The 16,595-nt window shown below is 40.2% G+C and overlaps 1 protein-coding gene across 4 annotated transcripts in view; it reads left to right on the forward strand.

The window, feature by feature from the left end:
* The window catches only part of CMSS1 (cms1 ribosomal small subunit homolog), a 117,128-nt gene that overhangs the window by 82,492 nt on the left and 18,041 nt on the right, over positions 1-16,595 (forward strand). For 3 of the 4 annotated variants that reach the window (XM_013950094.2, XM_013950096.2, XM_013950095.2), the window contains exon 2: positions 14,444-14,544. In XM_013950094.2, the coding sequence (XP_013805548.1) occupies positions 14,444-14,544 (101 nt within the window). Of the gene's footprint in view, positions 1-1,166; positions 1,192-14,443; positions 14,545-16,595 lie in introns of those variants that run through there. The other variant, XM_067289807.1, reaches the window with a different exon arrangement.

The following is a 16,595-nucleotide window of genomic DNA, read 5'->3' on the forward strand; positions in this document are numbered from 1 at the left end:
CAGAGTGTCTTCACATAATAACAATCTCCTCATGTTTGAGTCTGTACCACTGTATCATGATGTCCATGTGACCTGAAGTGTATTAGGATTTCCTTACAGGCAAACATGCCATGCTGTACTCTGTCCAGGTTTTTTTCTCTTAAGAATCATAACAGTGTAAAACAAGAGTGAGGAAAACTTTAGCCATGTGTGATTTTAAAAGGAGAAGCAATACAGGACCATTTTAAACACTGACTTTTTTTTGTTGTTGTTATTTGCAACAAGCCCTGCTTTTGCAGGTTCATAACCATGAAGCCATGTTTTCTGATATTGTGTAAAATAATGCAGATAAATCATCACTCAACCCATCTAAATGCACACCTATTTATGTAATCACCACGCACATAGTCACGCATCTCTCCCTTACTTACCTTCAGAATGAAACAGTTTATTTGCTTGGCAGTTGTTTTTTACATTAATTTAAACAGTAAATTCAGACAATGATATTCTATTGTACATGCAGTTATACTCTTATTTTCTCAATTCCTTTAGACTCTGATAATGACAGTTGATGTTTTGAAGTTATGTCTGTTCCCCCTCCCCCCCAAAAAAAATTAATGCTCGTATAGAAAACCTATCGAATAGAAAAATCATATTTGGTCCAAGTCATCAAATATTATTCACTAATTATGATAATAATAACAAAGTGAAGCAAGCTTACCTTAGCTCAGGACACTGTTTGCTGTATTCCAGGCAGTTCCCCCTGCTTATTCAGTTGAAAAGGGAAAATCCACTTGAATTTAAAAAATACAGTCTTTAAATAAGAGACGAGTGAAGGATTTGAGGAGTCCTCCTCTGAGCTCCTGTTCCACTTGTTTCAGCAAGTTGCAAACACCTAGATCCAATAGTAGCTGAGAGTGACTTCCCTCTCTTCTGGTGTTCTGTGGGCTGCGAATCTGCGAGAGCAGACCTGAGACAGTGCTGCAAGGGAGAGGCAGTGGGGGGACCTTGGCACTGAGCTGGACCAAACTCTAAATATAACTCAACCCCCTTTCCGTGCAGTTCTCTTCATACTCTGAAAGCAGATGACCTTGTCAGAAAACTGACCTCACAGCCTGTCACTCTCTACAAAGAGAGTATCTAAGGGAACAGGACTGCACTGTAAGAGGACAGAAAAGCAATCAACCATCTGCTTGCAGCAAATGAATGTAGGTATGAGCTCTATTTTTATGGCAGTTGCAACCGATCGAATCGTAATGTGCTTTATTTGATCATTTAGGCAAATGCGTTGCATGCCAGTTCACGAAAAACTGTACAGATGAGAGATCACTTTGTAATTTCTAACCTTAAATAGAGATTCCTGACACAGATGAAAGGCTGTCACCTTTTCCCCTTTCAAAAATATTAACTCAGCAAAGTATGTAGTATTTCCCATTAATGTTCATTCATATGTGCAAAGCTTCTATCTATAAAAAGCTATCCTTCCTTTCACTTGCTCTTACAGTGAGATTTTTGGAAGAATGTGAGTTAAATTGACAAGTGTTTATTCCAGTACTGTATAAATTTGAGATGCTAGGATAGCTTGGGAGGGCAGTGCTACCTGCAGTGTCTGAGACCAAACTGCAGAGAAATGTGTAGTATATGCAGAGAGTAAGCAAAAGAATAAGAAGTGTAGAAATATAACCCTTGGGGCCTTGGGTAGGGAACTGCATTTCAACAGATGTTTTATAATCCAGGGAGTTTGCCACTCTAACTCTATGTCGCGACATGGCAGGTTATTTTGTTCTTAACCCGAAGCAGAGTTTACCTTGATACAGATCAACCTGAAACTCTTGTCAAACAGGAACCTGATACTGCTATGCCATATAAAGACCTCTGAATAAAAAAAGATAAAGAAATCTGAACAACTAGAAGTTTTCTTTCATGTTTTGTGTTAAGACATGGTGAGGAGTTGGAATACAAACTTGTTTGCAGTATTATTCTTTGTTGTGATGTGATTGTTGTTGGTGACACTTAGCTAAGTGGATGCCACATTATATGCATGTGTGCAATTTTTAATGTTGAGGGGAAAAAAAGAGAAAAGGTTGGGACTATGAGATTATGATAACCTTATACTGTAGATGTATATGCCTGCAAAATATCCATGAGCTGGAAAGACTTGAATGATATAAGTGGTCAGTAAAATATCAATGCATAGCTGTGAACAATAATGCAATTTGGGCTGTTTATTTCTTGCAAAGTGTGTTCTATATTTTTATTAAAACATACTATTTTTGGCAAGTTCCGCTATGTAATTTTGTCATGATCTATTGGCTTCAAGTCTGTAGGGTCATCCAGACAGACTCTGTGTGTTACCTTCACAACAAGCACTGCAGCTGTGAGTCACAGCTACTACCCAAAATAAATGAGAGAACAGTAGAAAATATGGATCTCCTGCATTATTATGGGAGATGTAACATCTGGGACCATACCACCGCATTCCTGGGCAAAACTTATCTATAGTCAGATATAGACTGGAGTCCACTATTTGAGTAGTTTTGTGGATTTATCACAAGTAACTACCCATTTCTGCCCGATTAACAAAAATGAATATTTGTTAGGAGTGAATATTATAACTGTAATGAAGAATGTTGCTGTTTGACTTTGGAGAGAAGACCTGAAAAAGGAGTGAGTCTGCCTCCAGCTAGAGAAATGTTGGGTGACATACCAGGGCCTTGGGAGTACTGAGATTCTAAAAGTATATGGTACCAACTTTAGTAAACACTGATAGCATCATAATACCTACACTCCAGGTTGGTAGCCCTGGTAGTCCAGGGCAACCTGACTATTTCCAGCTCCACAGTGCCACTGCCATGTCTGCCCCTCTTGTCATCCGTGCTGGGATATGGAAATCGCAGCAGAAATGCTGATCCAGAGCAGGAAGGAGAGAGGGAAAGGGAAGGAATATGTACTCTTCCTCCCCGGCACCAGTTGGTGCTCTTCTCCCTCTACAGCAAAGAGCTGAAGCAGTTTCCATGCATGAGAAATAAGTAGTTCTTAGAGAGAAAAAAAAAGAAATCCCAGTGCCATCTTATCTGTCAGGCCCTACCTGGGTGCAGCTTCCCTAGGGGTAGGTCCTGGCTGATATCCAGCAGACCAGATTGGCTGGAAGGCAGCCCACGTTGAGGGATTTTCCTCAGCTCTACTTGAGGCCCCTGAAAAGAGCACCCTGCTCCTTTGTACATGACATTTTAGGAGCAGTGTGACCTTTAGTGGCACTGTAAATACTTTTCATTGGTAACTGTGTTGTGAAGGATTCAGTGGCATTGCCTGTCACCAGTGCAGAGAGCTGCTCTGGACGTTCTCAAGATAGGGCAGTTGGTTGATTGATATGTCTGCAGTGTACTAAAACATGATTTCATGTTCTTATGCCAGGTGGCAGCAGAACTTGCATGGAAAGAAAGTGTTTAGTCTGTGGGAGAGCATTGCATGATGTTTTTGATTTCTTGGGTTCTGTTCCTGTGGCATATTGAATATGTTGGTAATAAGGAGGACCTGTGTTTTTGATACTTTCCTTTTAGTGACTTTACCCAGCATGGTTTCGGCCTTTCACATGTAGATTTGCATGAGCTCATGAGACCCCGTCATTCATGTTGCAGATATATTCACCTAGGAGAGATTTCGGTACTAAAATAAATGTTTTCCTATTCACTATTTTTTCTGATGAAACAAAAGAGAAAATTTTTGATATCAGTGAGGCTTGCATTTTCCCAGTTAAACTGAAGGTGAGATGCTTTAGGAGGTTATCGTTATTTTTTTTCTAGGTCCACACCCGCAGATATATTTTTTTTTTGTAAAATGGCTGGATTTCTTTGGATGCTTTTCGTAACCAGAGACAAATCTGTAATGTATAAAACTGGAAATTTATCAAAGATTTTTTTCATTGACCGTGAGTTTTAGTCCTCCTTACAGAACCTTTTTGAATTTGCTCCTTGCAGTGAATCAAGCTGATTTGTGTTTATGGTACCGTCTGGTAAACAACGAGGCTCTAGAGCACGTAAAGAGTTGTTGCATAGTAGGTTCTGAGAACACAGGAACAGTAATACTTTGCCAGGAACTGTGACACACACCTCTCCTATATGAACATTTTGGAAAAGTGGTGATTTTTGCTTACGCAAATAAGATGTGCTGGGTGGTTTGGGGGAGGGAGGTTAGTTTTCAGGGGTGGCTTTTATAGAGCAGTGCTGTTTGTGTGTACAGGACTGTAAATGTTACCTGATGAAAAGAATTTAAGAGTGACTGTATTAGTTCTTCAAGATGGATGGAGCCATATTTTGTCAGCAGTATGTACACAGTTTCTTTTTAAGACTAGTTTTGCATGAGTTTCCTGTCTACAGCACCAAGTGGGAAGTACAGTAGGGAGTCAGGCCCTAGTCTGTGCCTAGCTTTTCCCAGACTCAAGAGCTTATATTTTTTCTTACAATGCTGGTTGGTCTTTCCGCCTCCTTGCAGACCATTTTTCTCTTTGACAATCCAGCCTTCTTGGGTAGCATTTCCTTCGGAGTGATTTGGGTCTGGCTTCTCTAGATCCCAGGCTATTTCCTCTCTATAATGCCTCTGTTGAGACTGATAGCTATTTCAAGCCAGCTTCTTGGAGTTCCCCCGCATATGATCATGCATTCTGTAACCAATATTTGTTAGTGGATTTCTCTTTGATTAAGCCCAAATTCCTAGGTACTTGTGGTTGTTTAAAGACCCCATGGAACATTTTGCAAGGCGAGATATGTGAACCACAATGTCCTGGCCAATTTCCAACATGGTCATCTGTATTCTGACCTTCCCCATTCCCTTGCTTGTTGGAGTTGGGTATGGTGTCCTCCTGCTATTATAAATCATTGCACAGTTTTGCTGTGCAACATGCTGGCACCCTTTTGCATGGTTTGTGAAGTGATTGTAGGGTATATACGCTTGGCATCTGTCAGGAAGAGAAGTCCTATTTACAATGTTAAGTATTTAATTTAGTATTATTTTAACTTTCATCCAATGCATATGTAAACAGCCAAATACCATGCTACTTGCAAACAAACAAACAAACCATAACAAACAGCCTTTCACTTCCTCAGCTCTCTAGGAAAATGAACTTGGAGATTTAAAGAGATCATCTGAAGTTTCAGAACAAAGGGTAGTTTTTGAGAGAACAAAACTAAGTGGAATGAGGAGTTTACAGTGGGTTGCAGATGTCACCTGAGCCTTCACTTGTCGTGTCATTGGCTTAAGAGTACTGAAGCCGATGGCATAACTGATTTGCACTCTGTGCTGAAGTATAACTGTATCTTCAGGCTATGGTTGCTCTTGTTTGACAGGCCTGTCATGAAGAAATTAAGTTGGATGGCATACAATAAAATGGCCTGTCATATTCCTAACATGTTGATTATTTGTGTTTGCCCTTTGCCTGCCATGGGTTTTAAAATTACAGTGAATAAATGAATACTGAATACCTTTCCCTTCTTTCCTTGGTGATGCCATTATTCCTTATGAGACAGCAATAGAATATCATATTCAACCATTCTCTTTAAGGAGAAAAAGTTATTTTATTAGAAGGAGGGCAGCGTACTACTTCTGTGTCTGATCAATCTTTTACTATCATTTTCTCATGTGTTTCTGTTTTATAAAGCAACATATGAAAATGAAAAGGTCAAATTACAAATAATCTGGACTGCAGCTGTACTACAAGCTAGGTCTAACCTTGATTTGTGTCATAAGAGGTTGATTCTTCTGTGCTTGGTATTACATGCATGTATACACCAGAGGATTTCCTCTGGTCTTTTGCTCCCAGCTGTGACCATTTTCTTTTCTTCTGATTCACTCCCAGTCAGCAAGACAAGATGTGGCAAAAATGGGTTTGGAAGTACCAGGTCTTAGAAGAGAGAGGTGTTGAAAAATAGGGGTGAAAGGAGAGGTACTTGTTAGAAATGTTCTGCGAGAGATTCTTTGCGTGGCACAGTCTGACAGATAGTCACGGCTGTGCGCTAAACATTTCCTATCATGTCAGAGCATACCTAAAATTACTTCAAAATGTTCCCGTGAAGATCAGTTCTTTTTTTGCTGGAATGGGCTGTGCTTTTAGTTTAAATTGCCATTCAGTGTGCAAAAGAGGAACTTAAACCAAATATCCTACTACCAGATTTGTCTGGCAGTTGGGTTGTGGTAGGTGTATCTTCAGAACTAGCCAGGAAAAGTGTTTATGTTTTGATAAGACTGTTGTATTTACAGGACATACTATTGCCATTATTTGGAAATTATTACACTGGAGACCTACAGACTGCAATAAGCTCTGCCTTGGCACAAGCTTAGGCAAGATGGAATAGGAAGGAGCTTAAGTTATCTGACTGTTACCTAACAGGGCAAAATTTAAGCTCTTTGGATTTATTTCTTGGTGGGACTGTGTCTGTTCCTGCTGTGTCACATATTGTGTGCCCCTTAGGTATGCCTCACAAGTGCACTTTAAAATACCTTTTTTTAAAGTGTTTTGGCAGATAAAGTCTGCAGTTGGAAGTGTCCTCACAGACAGGAAGGCGTACTGTGCTGCTGGGATAGGCTGGACTTAGAAAAGGAATTCTTAGTGTTTACAGGTGGGAAAGAAAAGCGGTGACCAGACCTGTGGACACAGTGGTTGGGTTTAGGATGATAGAGCACTGGCAGGCACCATATGTAATTATCATGGAGGTTGTCTCAACCTAAACATAGAGGCAGCTTTCACATGTTCTCTTACTGGTTTCTAGGATTGCATCTTGTTTTATTGCACTATTTAAAATGTTTTGGCTAATCCTTGTTCAAGGAGGTAAAGGGGTGATTTTTTTTTTCTTACTGTCACCTTGATTTCTCAGTAGTGCCACTGCAAATGATGCTTGCCCATGATGGGGAGAATTATTTACCTTTCTGAGGCTGCCAGTGGACCCTTTCTAGTTTAGTCAGAACAACTTGAGAAAGGAAAGGGGTGCCACCACTTTTGTAGCTATTTTTGATGGTGTGGTTATGTGGCAGTCTTCCCCAAAAAGCAGCTTATTTTTTCAATCAGTTTGCTTGGTAATCATTTTATCTCATTTACTAACAATTTCCCAACTATTACTGTGGTAAATAGCAAGCTACTGGTCCAAAGAAAGACCTTAATAATAAAATTTGTATTCTCAGTAGTTCCATGTGGCTAGGCTGGAGGGCCACAAAAAGGTTTCATAGGTATTGCTTGCTCAGCTGCCTTTAAACCATGGGCTACAGGGAATTTGACCTATTATTAGGCTTCACTCCAGGAAAAATCAGAACTTTTCATTGCCCATAGAGGAGGAACTTGGAGAGGATCAGCCTGGTAGACATGAGAGAGATCCTCCTTTTGGTATTAGCAGTGCCTATGACATATATGGATGAGTAATTTGGTTCTGTCCAGTAAGGCAGTTTAAACTACTCTTTTCCTATTGCTGTTATGCACTGCTGACTTCAGTGCCTGCTTCTCCCACTGCTAAGCAAAACCTGTTCCTTCCTTCCAGCTGGCTCTTAGTCTGTCTGTCCACACCTTTTGCTTTGTAAGGCAAGTACTTCAGTTTGGAGTACTTTAAAATATTTAAATGTTAATCTTTTTTCATAGCTGCTCAGTGCCCAGTCAGGCCTATTTCATTTAAAAGACCTCATCTGTTCCTTTGGACACTGATGGGCTTCCTGGCTGGGCCAGGGAGCTTCGTGTTTCCTGCTGCCTTGAGGAATCGTACCAGAATGTTAAAATACTGTCATCACTGCTTTTAGGCCAGTCACTATGGTCAGCCCTGCTGTGGTGGCAAGAGGTTGCCTTTTAACTGAACTAGGATAAACAGGGTCCTGGGAGCTGGTTTTGCTGACAACTGTTACATTTTAAAGAAAATTAATTGACGTTGCATTGTATATACCCAATGTGACTCACAGGGAAGTTGAAATGAGAAAAGTTCAAAGAAATGCATTGACATGTAGATTAATTAATTTGATTCACTGAAGATTTAGGCCACTTTTTAGTGAAAAAAGTATGAAAATAATAAGAAAGATCTTAATTCCTTTTTCCTGCCTTCCCTCTTTCCCCCTCTCCTTCCTTCCTTCCAAAGAGAAGGAATCTAAGATGACAGATGAGGAAAAACCTGGAGATCCGCCCAACACACTTGGCATTTTATCCAGAATCAAATAGTTCTCATTCTGCTGAATTTAAAGCTGGAGCCCTGAGAAATAATTTTTCCTCAAATTAATGAATGCAGAGTAAATCAGTACTGTTTAATCAATCAATCAATAAATAAAAGCATAGCATTCAAAGCTGCCTGAAATTAATCCATCACACTGTGCCTGAACCTTGCCCACCTACAGAGTAATAATTAGCACATGCGTTTTTCCTGCAATGTTTCTTCAACCAGGAGATTAGCATAGCAAATAAAAAATCCAGGGCTTTTTGTTAAAAAGTGGAAAAAACAGGCCCTATCCAAAGTTTCTTATGTTCTGATTTTAGATATGAGGCAATTTTAGGACAGCCAGAGGTGGGTGGAAGTCAGGGGAAAAAGAAACAGAGCCATGAAATTTGCAATAATAAATCACATACAAAGTTTTTGAGTTAGTACATCTAGGTGAATACTGATATATAGGACTGATGGGAGCATAAGGGAGAATGTAGGACTTCTGTAACAGTTCAGACCCATGGGCTCTTCTGACCCAGAGTATGTCTCTGACTGTGGGCCATGCCAGATACTTCAAATAAAAGTTGAAGGAATCTCCCTCATGGATGCGTAAGGCAGGTTCCCTCCAAATTCCACTGTGGTGACTAGTTTGACTGCAAGAAGTGAACTTTTCCTTTACTGCCCTTTATCACTGTGGGTCTTCTGGATATCAGATAAATGTCCATTCTCCCTAAGCTTCCAAATCAGAAAACTAACAGAAATGATTTGCTTAGGTACCTTTGGGTACTTAAGCAAAAGAATATTTTTCTAACCCAAACTTCAATAAATATCTTTTTAATTACGTGTTCATTGGTTGTTCCTATATTATGAAAAGTGGTAAGCAACATGCCTCTTCTCTGTCTCAAAAAAAGAAAAAAGGAAAGAAAAAAACCCTGTTCTCTCTATCCTCTATGAAGAACTTCCCATGCCTTGAATCATTTTTTGTTTGCTTCCGTTATTTCAGTGATAGAATGGCCAGAACCGTAAGTCGCGTTTTCCAAAGAATTGTAACATTTTCTGTTCCTTTTCAGTTGCAACATTTTGTTTATTTTGTGGCATTATGCTCCTAGAAGAATTTCACTTTCTCAGTCAGTCTAGCTTAGTTGTTAAAAGAATTATTTGTATTGTGGTCACTTTAACTCCTTTAATAATCACTTTAGAGTAGGGAAGTGGCATGTAAAGGTCAAAAGACTGAATAATGATGAATCAGCCTAACAAACACAAATTTGTATGTAGTAGGTAATATGAACAAAATTGCTTTCACATTATAGCGTGTGTCATGACCTCAGGTATCATTAATGTCTTGTCTGCCTGTAAAAATACTGGAATAAATGACCAGGCAAATATAACTTCTTCATGACTATAATAGTTAATAAAGGTGATGATTAAAGGAAACCTGTTAAATTATATACATATCTGTGTGTCTCTTTATTTGTGTGTATGTGTATAAACACACACAGAGGTGTATGTATATTTATATATATATATGTGTGTATGTATTTAGTATACATATTGATGCACTCAGGCATATGTATATGTATATTTAATTTGAAAGCAGTTTGAAACCATTGCATTGAATGACTTTACAATAATGTGATCAATGAGAAAAATAAGAAATTCTATTTGTGTGTGTGTGTGTTAAGCATAAATGGCTTTTTTCTTTTCAGCACAGTTCAAAATAAATTCAAATATAAATATCTAATGACTGGGGAAGCCTGTTAGTAGTTGTCTATGTGACATCCTGCTGATATAATACCAAAGAAGAAAGTGAAGAGCTCTTGAATTTGCATTTATTTATCTATATCAAGAGCACTCTGTGGGAGTTCAGCATACTTTTATGACCTTGTGGTTACCTAAGATGCATACATTGCAGGAAAGCAGCTACGGAGGGCTGCTGCTGTAAGTAACCCTATCTGTCCCGCAGTGTCTTCCATCAGTGCCTGCGCATCTGGTCATTTGCACAATGAGAGGGATCAAAGTCAACACTGTATTAGTCGATTAGATTCTGTATTTGTGTCAACTTGTTACTAAGGAAGGAGTTGTTCTCTCCCCTATTCTGTCAGAGGGAGGAATCTTCTGTGTGGTTTGACACCTCAAAACAGGGCAGGCAGTACTACCCCAATGTAAACACGTCTGGAATCCGTGAGCTGGATGCCTCTGCATTTATTCATGTCTAGTTACGTTTTACTTTATGAGTTACCTCACTGACTTCCAGGTACTTACTTGCAGAGTGAGATACACTGCTCAGTGGGAGCAAGGGTGGCCGAACCTGGCCTCGGGTACTTGGACATCCCCAGCAAAACCCTCCTGTCATCCCTGGAGTTGACGTGGTGTCACAAACAATCACAGCTTGAAGCTTGCTGCTGTCTCACTGGAGTATGACTGACTTTTCTAGAACAGATGAGAAGTCCTACCGGTTCATGAAAGAAAGGTGCTCGGATACTGCAGAAAGGGGCTCAGATTAGAAGTGTTTTCAGAGATGTTTGTTGAGTCTGGGGCCAGACTCTTCTTTCCCTCTTCTTTCATTTATAGCTGAAAGAGGAGAAGGACGTTGCATCACAACGTGCAGTCCAAAGCTCAGATGGGCAGTGAGCAGGTGGTACATTGTTTGTCAGGCTATATCATGGAAACCATTTGTCCAGTTTTAGATTGCTATTACTAGCAGTGTATCTTTTAGTTATGAGAGAGAGAAGAGGTTATTTAAAACTTAAAGGCCCCTCCTGTTTCCCTTTCAAAGCATGCGAAGTGGGATTTTAAAAGGAATGCTTAAAGATCGCACTCAGTTTTCCCTGAATCTCTCTAATTTCATTTATTTACAGTGTGAGGTAAATGCATTGAGAAGGAGCTGACTCAGCATTTCAGTTTGGTGAGACACGCACAGATTTATTCAGCTACAGGTACTTAAGGCTAGGGAGAAGCCGAGCAAGAGAAACCAAGAGGGCGCGCATTCTGAACTGTTGGGTGTACTTCATTTGTGTAATCCATCCAGAGCCTGCTTGGATGCAGTGCATCCAGGGCTTCAGGGCTGTAGTGCTGGTACATGCAAAAGCTGGTAACTTCTCCAGCATCTCTGGAGTCAGGACAGAAGATATAGGGGGGGGTGATATACAAAAGTCACTAACAGTCTCTGAAACCCAGAAGCTGCTCCACCAAAATGCAATGCAAGAAATTTGCTGGAGGAAGAGTCATATTGGGGGAAGCAAGCCCATGGTAGAGCTCAGTGATAATATCAAGTCACCAAGGCATGCTTAAACTTTCAAGAATATGCTGGATGATGTAATTTTACAGCTTCTTTTAATGAAGCAACATATCTCACACTCCAAAGTGAGTGGAAGATATAAATGGCCAGTCACTCTGGAGAGGAATAGCAGCGGGAAGGAGCTGTTGGTGTGTAGAGGGAAGCACACGGTGCAGGACCACTCAGACATCCTCAAGAGAATAGGAATTAGGAACCCAGTAGATTGACACAGATATCGGAACTCCAGCATAAGAATGACATTTTTTAGTCTCATAAATCTTCAAGTTTGTATCTCCCCTCTTTGTCTGCTGCCCTGTGTTAGGCTATACAGAACTAGATAGAATTTTGTGAGCGTTAATATAAAAATTTATAATAAAATAAAATAAACCCATGTCACCACTGAAGACATCAAGAAACAAAGCAAAACAAGCGAGCTGTGGAATACTATCTCCTGGCCACTTCTAGTGGTCAGCAAACTTTCCCAGAAAATCTTATGCCTTTGGCCACTGTCTGATGAACACTATTGGGACAGTGGTAAGTGATGTACTAGTAAAAGTAGTAATAGTGCTAGAGAATGCCAACTGTTGTTCTAGCTCATGATCCAAGTGGCAGCTCAGAAGAAGACTCTGTCCGACTCTCAGCTCACCTCTCAGAGAAGAGGGAAAATAGCTGCTAGGGCGGCTCATGGAGCCCAATGCTGTACGTGTGCACACTAGTGTGTGCGCGCACTGCCTGGGATTTAAACCTGCCACCTGCCTTGTCCATGTCCTTTGAGAAGAAATCCCAAAATAACTACGCAGTCTCCTCTGATGAGGCTGACTTAGCAGCAGTGTGGGATGGGCACAGCCCGATGTTGCAGCTAACCTGTGGTAAGGGACTGCCAAAGAGGAGCATCCCTGCCCCAGCCAGGAAGCCACCAGCCACTCCCCTTGCATGGGATCAGGCTCTCTCGTGGCCACGGCCCATTCAGTCGCTGATTTGCTGCCACGCTAAACCTGCAAAGAGCAGAAAGCAAATAGGCGAGCTTAGCTGTAATGTCCACTCGGTGGCCCCACTTGTATTGCTGCTGTAGGTGTAGGAACGACTCAGGGGCGTTGTTGGATTCTCGTTCAGGATGTCAGAATATGTCGTGATCCCGCACTGAGTGGCAAACGAGTGCTGCGAGTTCTTTCCTGGCCTGCATTTTGGTCTGAATAGAGTTCATTAACACACTTAGGTAACCCCATCATTCAGGGTCTGTTAGTTGCATTGGACAGAAGCAAGTTCTCTTTTCAGTCCCTGCTCTGCTTCTGAGGCTGTTGCAGTTTGCCAGAAATCTAATCTGTACCAAATAAGATTTCATAACAGATGACATCCAATCTGCTAAAATATTCACTGATTTGCTTCAATTGCTAGCTCTCAAAAGTTCCCAGACTTTCTAAAACTCTTTAACAGCTGTCTCAGCCCGGTTTTAGGATGCTGTTATGCAGACTTTTCAAAGTGTGAAAAGGGGTGGAAGTTAGAAGATAGTACTTTCCAGATGTAAATACATACACAAGTTGTTAGCTGTTTTGTTGCATTAGGATTTTCCAAGCCACTGCCTTATTACCATGCGATGTGCAGTGTCGCAGCTGTGGAGGAATAAAGATTGGTTTTCTCCCCTTCATACCCTTTCCGCTCCACTTTACCTTTTATTTTTCAACAGGTGCATACTTCAGAGTGGAATCATGTCTTCCATACTTTGGGTGCTTAAGGAATCATACTGATCCTATTTAAAATAAGTAGTTTCATCTTTAAACTGTCAACTTGTAACTGCAGAATACAGGAGACTTCCACGATGATTGAACACCTGGTTGCGGGGGGGGAGGCATATTCCCGAGTATTCCAGGAGTGCAAATTGAATTCTTCAGTTCTCACTATCCCATTAGCTGGCTGATAATGCTCCTGGCAATGATCGGTGAAATAATTCAGTCCCCAGCAGAAAGTTCTGTATTTGAATACAAAGTCTTTTAAAATGAGAGGCTAATACAGCTCTATGAGGGGGCCTGTGGGTATTTTTTTCCTCCAAGCCTCTCTGTTAATGAAAGAGATAAGGCAGATGAGTGGACAGCATCTTAATCTAAAGAGTTTTCTCTGAAAACATCAGCATCTTTTAGTCTTGTGGTCATTCTGCTTGAAATGGGGGAACAGTGCCTTTGCTAAATACTACCAATAAGAGTCACACAACTAAAAAATGGGCTCACAGAAAAAGTCTGTATATATTTTTATACAGTCAGACATTATACCATTCTTAGGATTTTTACTCTTGTAGGTAGTTAGTAAGGCATTCATGCATGTGTGTGTGTGTGTGTGTGTGTGTGTGTGTGTGTGTTGGGTTTGATTTTTTTTTTTTTCTTCCTTCATCTGCAAGACTTGTCTTCATAGGAGGAGGTGACTCATTCCATGAGAAGTGTCAGCAAGCTTAGCAGGAAAGCTGTGTTTTCTAAGTGAACCTCTGGTCCACAGAGCCATTGCTTTTTTTAGTCTCTAGCAGCAGTGCTGTTGCTTGTTTTTTTGGTCCGATGATTTGCTGAGATAGGTCTGTGATTGTGTTTGGTGAGTGCAGTGCTATGGAACCCAGGTTGTTTTGCTCATCCTGAAATAAAGCAGAGAGATGTCATGGATCTTGAGACATTGTAGTTTATTAGAAAGGTCCTTTTTCGTTGTTCAATGCTTAGCTCAATTCAAGTGAGGTTTCTGGAAAAAATAGACATTTCTCCCTGTGATTCTGCAGATGGTACCAGCTTTGCAGAATTACAGAAGGCTAAGGAAATCTATTGCCTTCTAGATGAAATACTGTGAAGAAGAGGGGAAAATTGGACTTCTTTTTAGGTGAATGTCAAATACTGGTAAAGTGTTACTAATTTCTGTTACAGCTGTGTTTAGTGCCAATCTTAGGATTGTATTATTGTGACAAACCTTCAGTTGAAGATATTATCCCTATTTCTGAATGTGAAGGTAGAAGATGGATTTAAAAAACAGAGTAACAAAACCCTTTTTTTCTCATCAGATCCGTCAGATGATGAAGCTAGTGAGAAGGCAAGTGATGAGAGGAGAGCAATGCATCAGGATTCAGACTCCAAACCTGCTGTGACAAAGAAAAGAAAGAAGGTTTGTAAGTTTAGCAGTTGTGTAGAGCACAGAGGTGATAATGCATAAGGAAATGTACTCCCTTTTTCTTCAGTAAGGGGGCAGTTTTCTTCACCTTTTGTCTGATCTTTTTACATAATAGGATTCTTTTATAAAGTGATTTTGACTTATTTGGAAGTGTTGAGTTCCAGTACATTTCAATAATAACTTCACTCTTGTTTTGTGTAAACTGAGGTTGCTGAGCCTGCCTCCTGCCTCGTTACTTCTGGTGATAAAAGCCTGAGTGATGCTGCCCGGCTTCCTCTCCCTGCACACATGAGATCTTGGAAGCTGTATTTTAAATATTTTACAGCATCTCCACCCAAATATGACTCCATTGAAATGTCCAAGTGAGGAAGAATTTAGGTCCACATGGATGGATGTTTCCATAGCCTTGCACTGTTAAAAGCTTCCTTTAGGACCACTAGGAGCTATGATTCTCAGAACTATATGGAGTATACCCAGGAAAAGGCAGTGACATCTTTGACAGACAGCCTCCCCCCAACTTTAGCAGAAAAGAGTCATCTAAAGCTGAGCTGATTTTAAGAAGTCTCTTGTTTGAAGGTAAATTTCTTGTGTCTTCCTGGTATCATACAGGAGAATGGACTGAATGGCTGTCAAGGAGCTAAAACAACACTGGAGGCTCCCTCTCCTTGAGATCAGTATAAATTTTGACCTAGGTCAGTACTAAATAAAAGCCTTCACTCTATGATGCCTAGGCAGTTGCCCAAGTGAAAAACTTTTGTAGTAATATTCTCTTTTGTAGCAGAGAAGTAGAAGCAACACAGTAAATGTGCAGTATTAATTGCTATCCTTTTGGGTATCTTTCTCAGACATCCAAGAGCTAAGTGAGCCAAGAAATCTGAACTGCTTCCACATTTTCATTAGGAAGGAGACAACTGAGCAATATAGAAGGTTGTATTGCCTTTCTGCGCACTGTACCTGGTGGCAGATATTGAGGACTTCAACTCAGCAAGGTTGCCTCTAGAGCTCCTTTTTATCAGCACTAAGTTCACTTATACGTTTGGAACAAAATAAGCTGGTGTATCTGGAGGAGGTACTTTGCTCGTTCTATGAGAATGTTAGAAAGGATAAACCTACACAAGTTATCCTGCTGAATGGGAACTGGGACTGCTCACCTGTGGCCCAGAACACATGCCACAGCTCTTCCTGTACAATAAGAAATATCAGTTTGTATTTTGGAACAGGTAATTTAATGTTAAGTCATTGCCTTATAGAGTTTCATGGCTAATAGGAACTCAGTGTCATGGATGTGTTGTTGCAGGTCTTTTATAGCAAAAAGGCTTGCTGATCAGATGTATTTACACAAAGGTAGTAGTTTTGTTTTCTGGTGTATTTAACATAACCTATTTTACTCACTCATCCCTGCCTCATTCACAGTCTGGAAGCTATTCTGCAGTGGACTTAAAACCGTCTTAAAACCAGTCAGGAGACAACTAAATAGAATTATGAACATTTATGTTTCCAGTCTGCAAACTGTCCTCTGGCTTACAATGAAATGAATAATTTGTCTCCAATCTGAATGGAGCACTGATGTGTTTACTTTGCCACTAACTCCCAAAGTTAGAGTATATGGCTGACCTAGAATGTAAACTTTCACACGCACACAAGAATGTTTTCACTTTACATTTGAATTTCCAGTAACTTGGCAACATGTAAAGAAAAAAAGTTGTGTTAGAAATATAATACAGGAAATATTTTATGTTCTGTCTGTGATTAACAAACAAGGAATTTATGACATTTTAGTTCATAAATCAGTGGTCTCAGCACAAATTTCCTGTTTTCTGCATTTTAAGAACTTCCTTGTAAAAACAGCATAAGAACACAGAGCACAAGGGAGCCGTGTCAAAAACCAGTAGGTTGTCTGTTCTGTATCTTGCATAAGAAAAACATGCAAATGACCTTTTCTTAAGGGTGGCATGCAAAGAGCTATGGAATGAGTAGGTAGGCAACTAACACTTATGAAAGGGTCAGAAGTTCAGTCTAGATCAGATGCCTAAATATTTTAAGAT

Source organism: Apteryx mantelli, chromosome 1 (genome assembly GCF_036417845.1).
Source record: "Apteryx mantelli isolate bAptMan1 chromosome 1, bAptMan1.hap1, whole genome shotgun sequence".
In the NCBI taxonomy this organism is placed as follows: Eukaryota; Metazoa; Chordata; class Aves; order Apterygiformes; family Apterygidae; genus Apteryx; species Apteryx mantelli.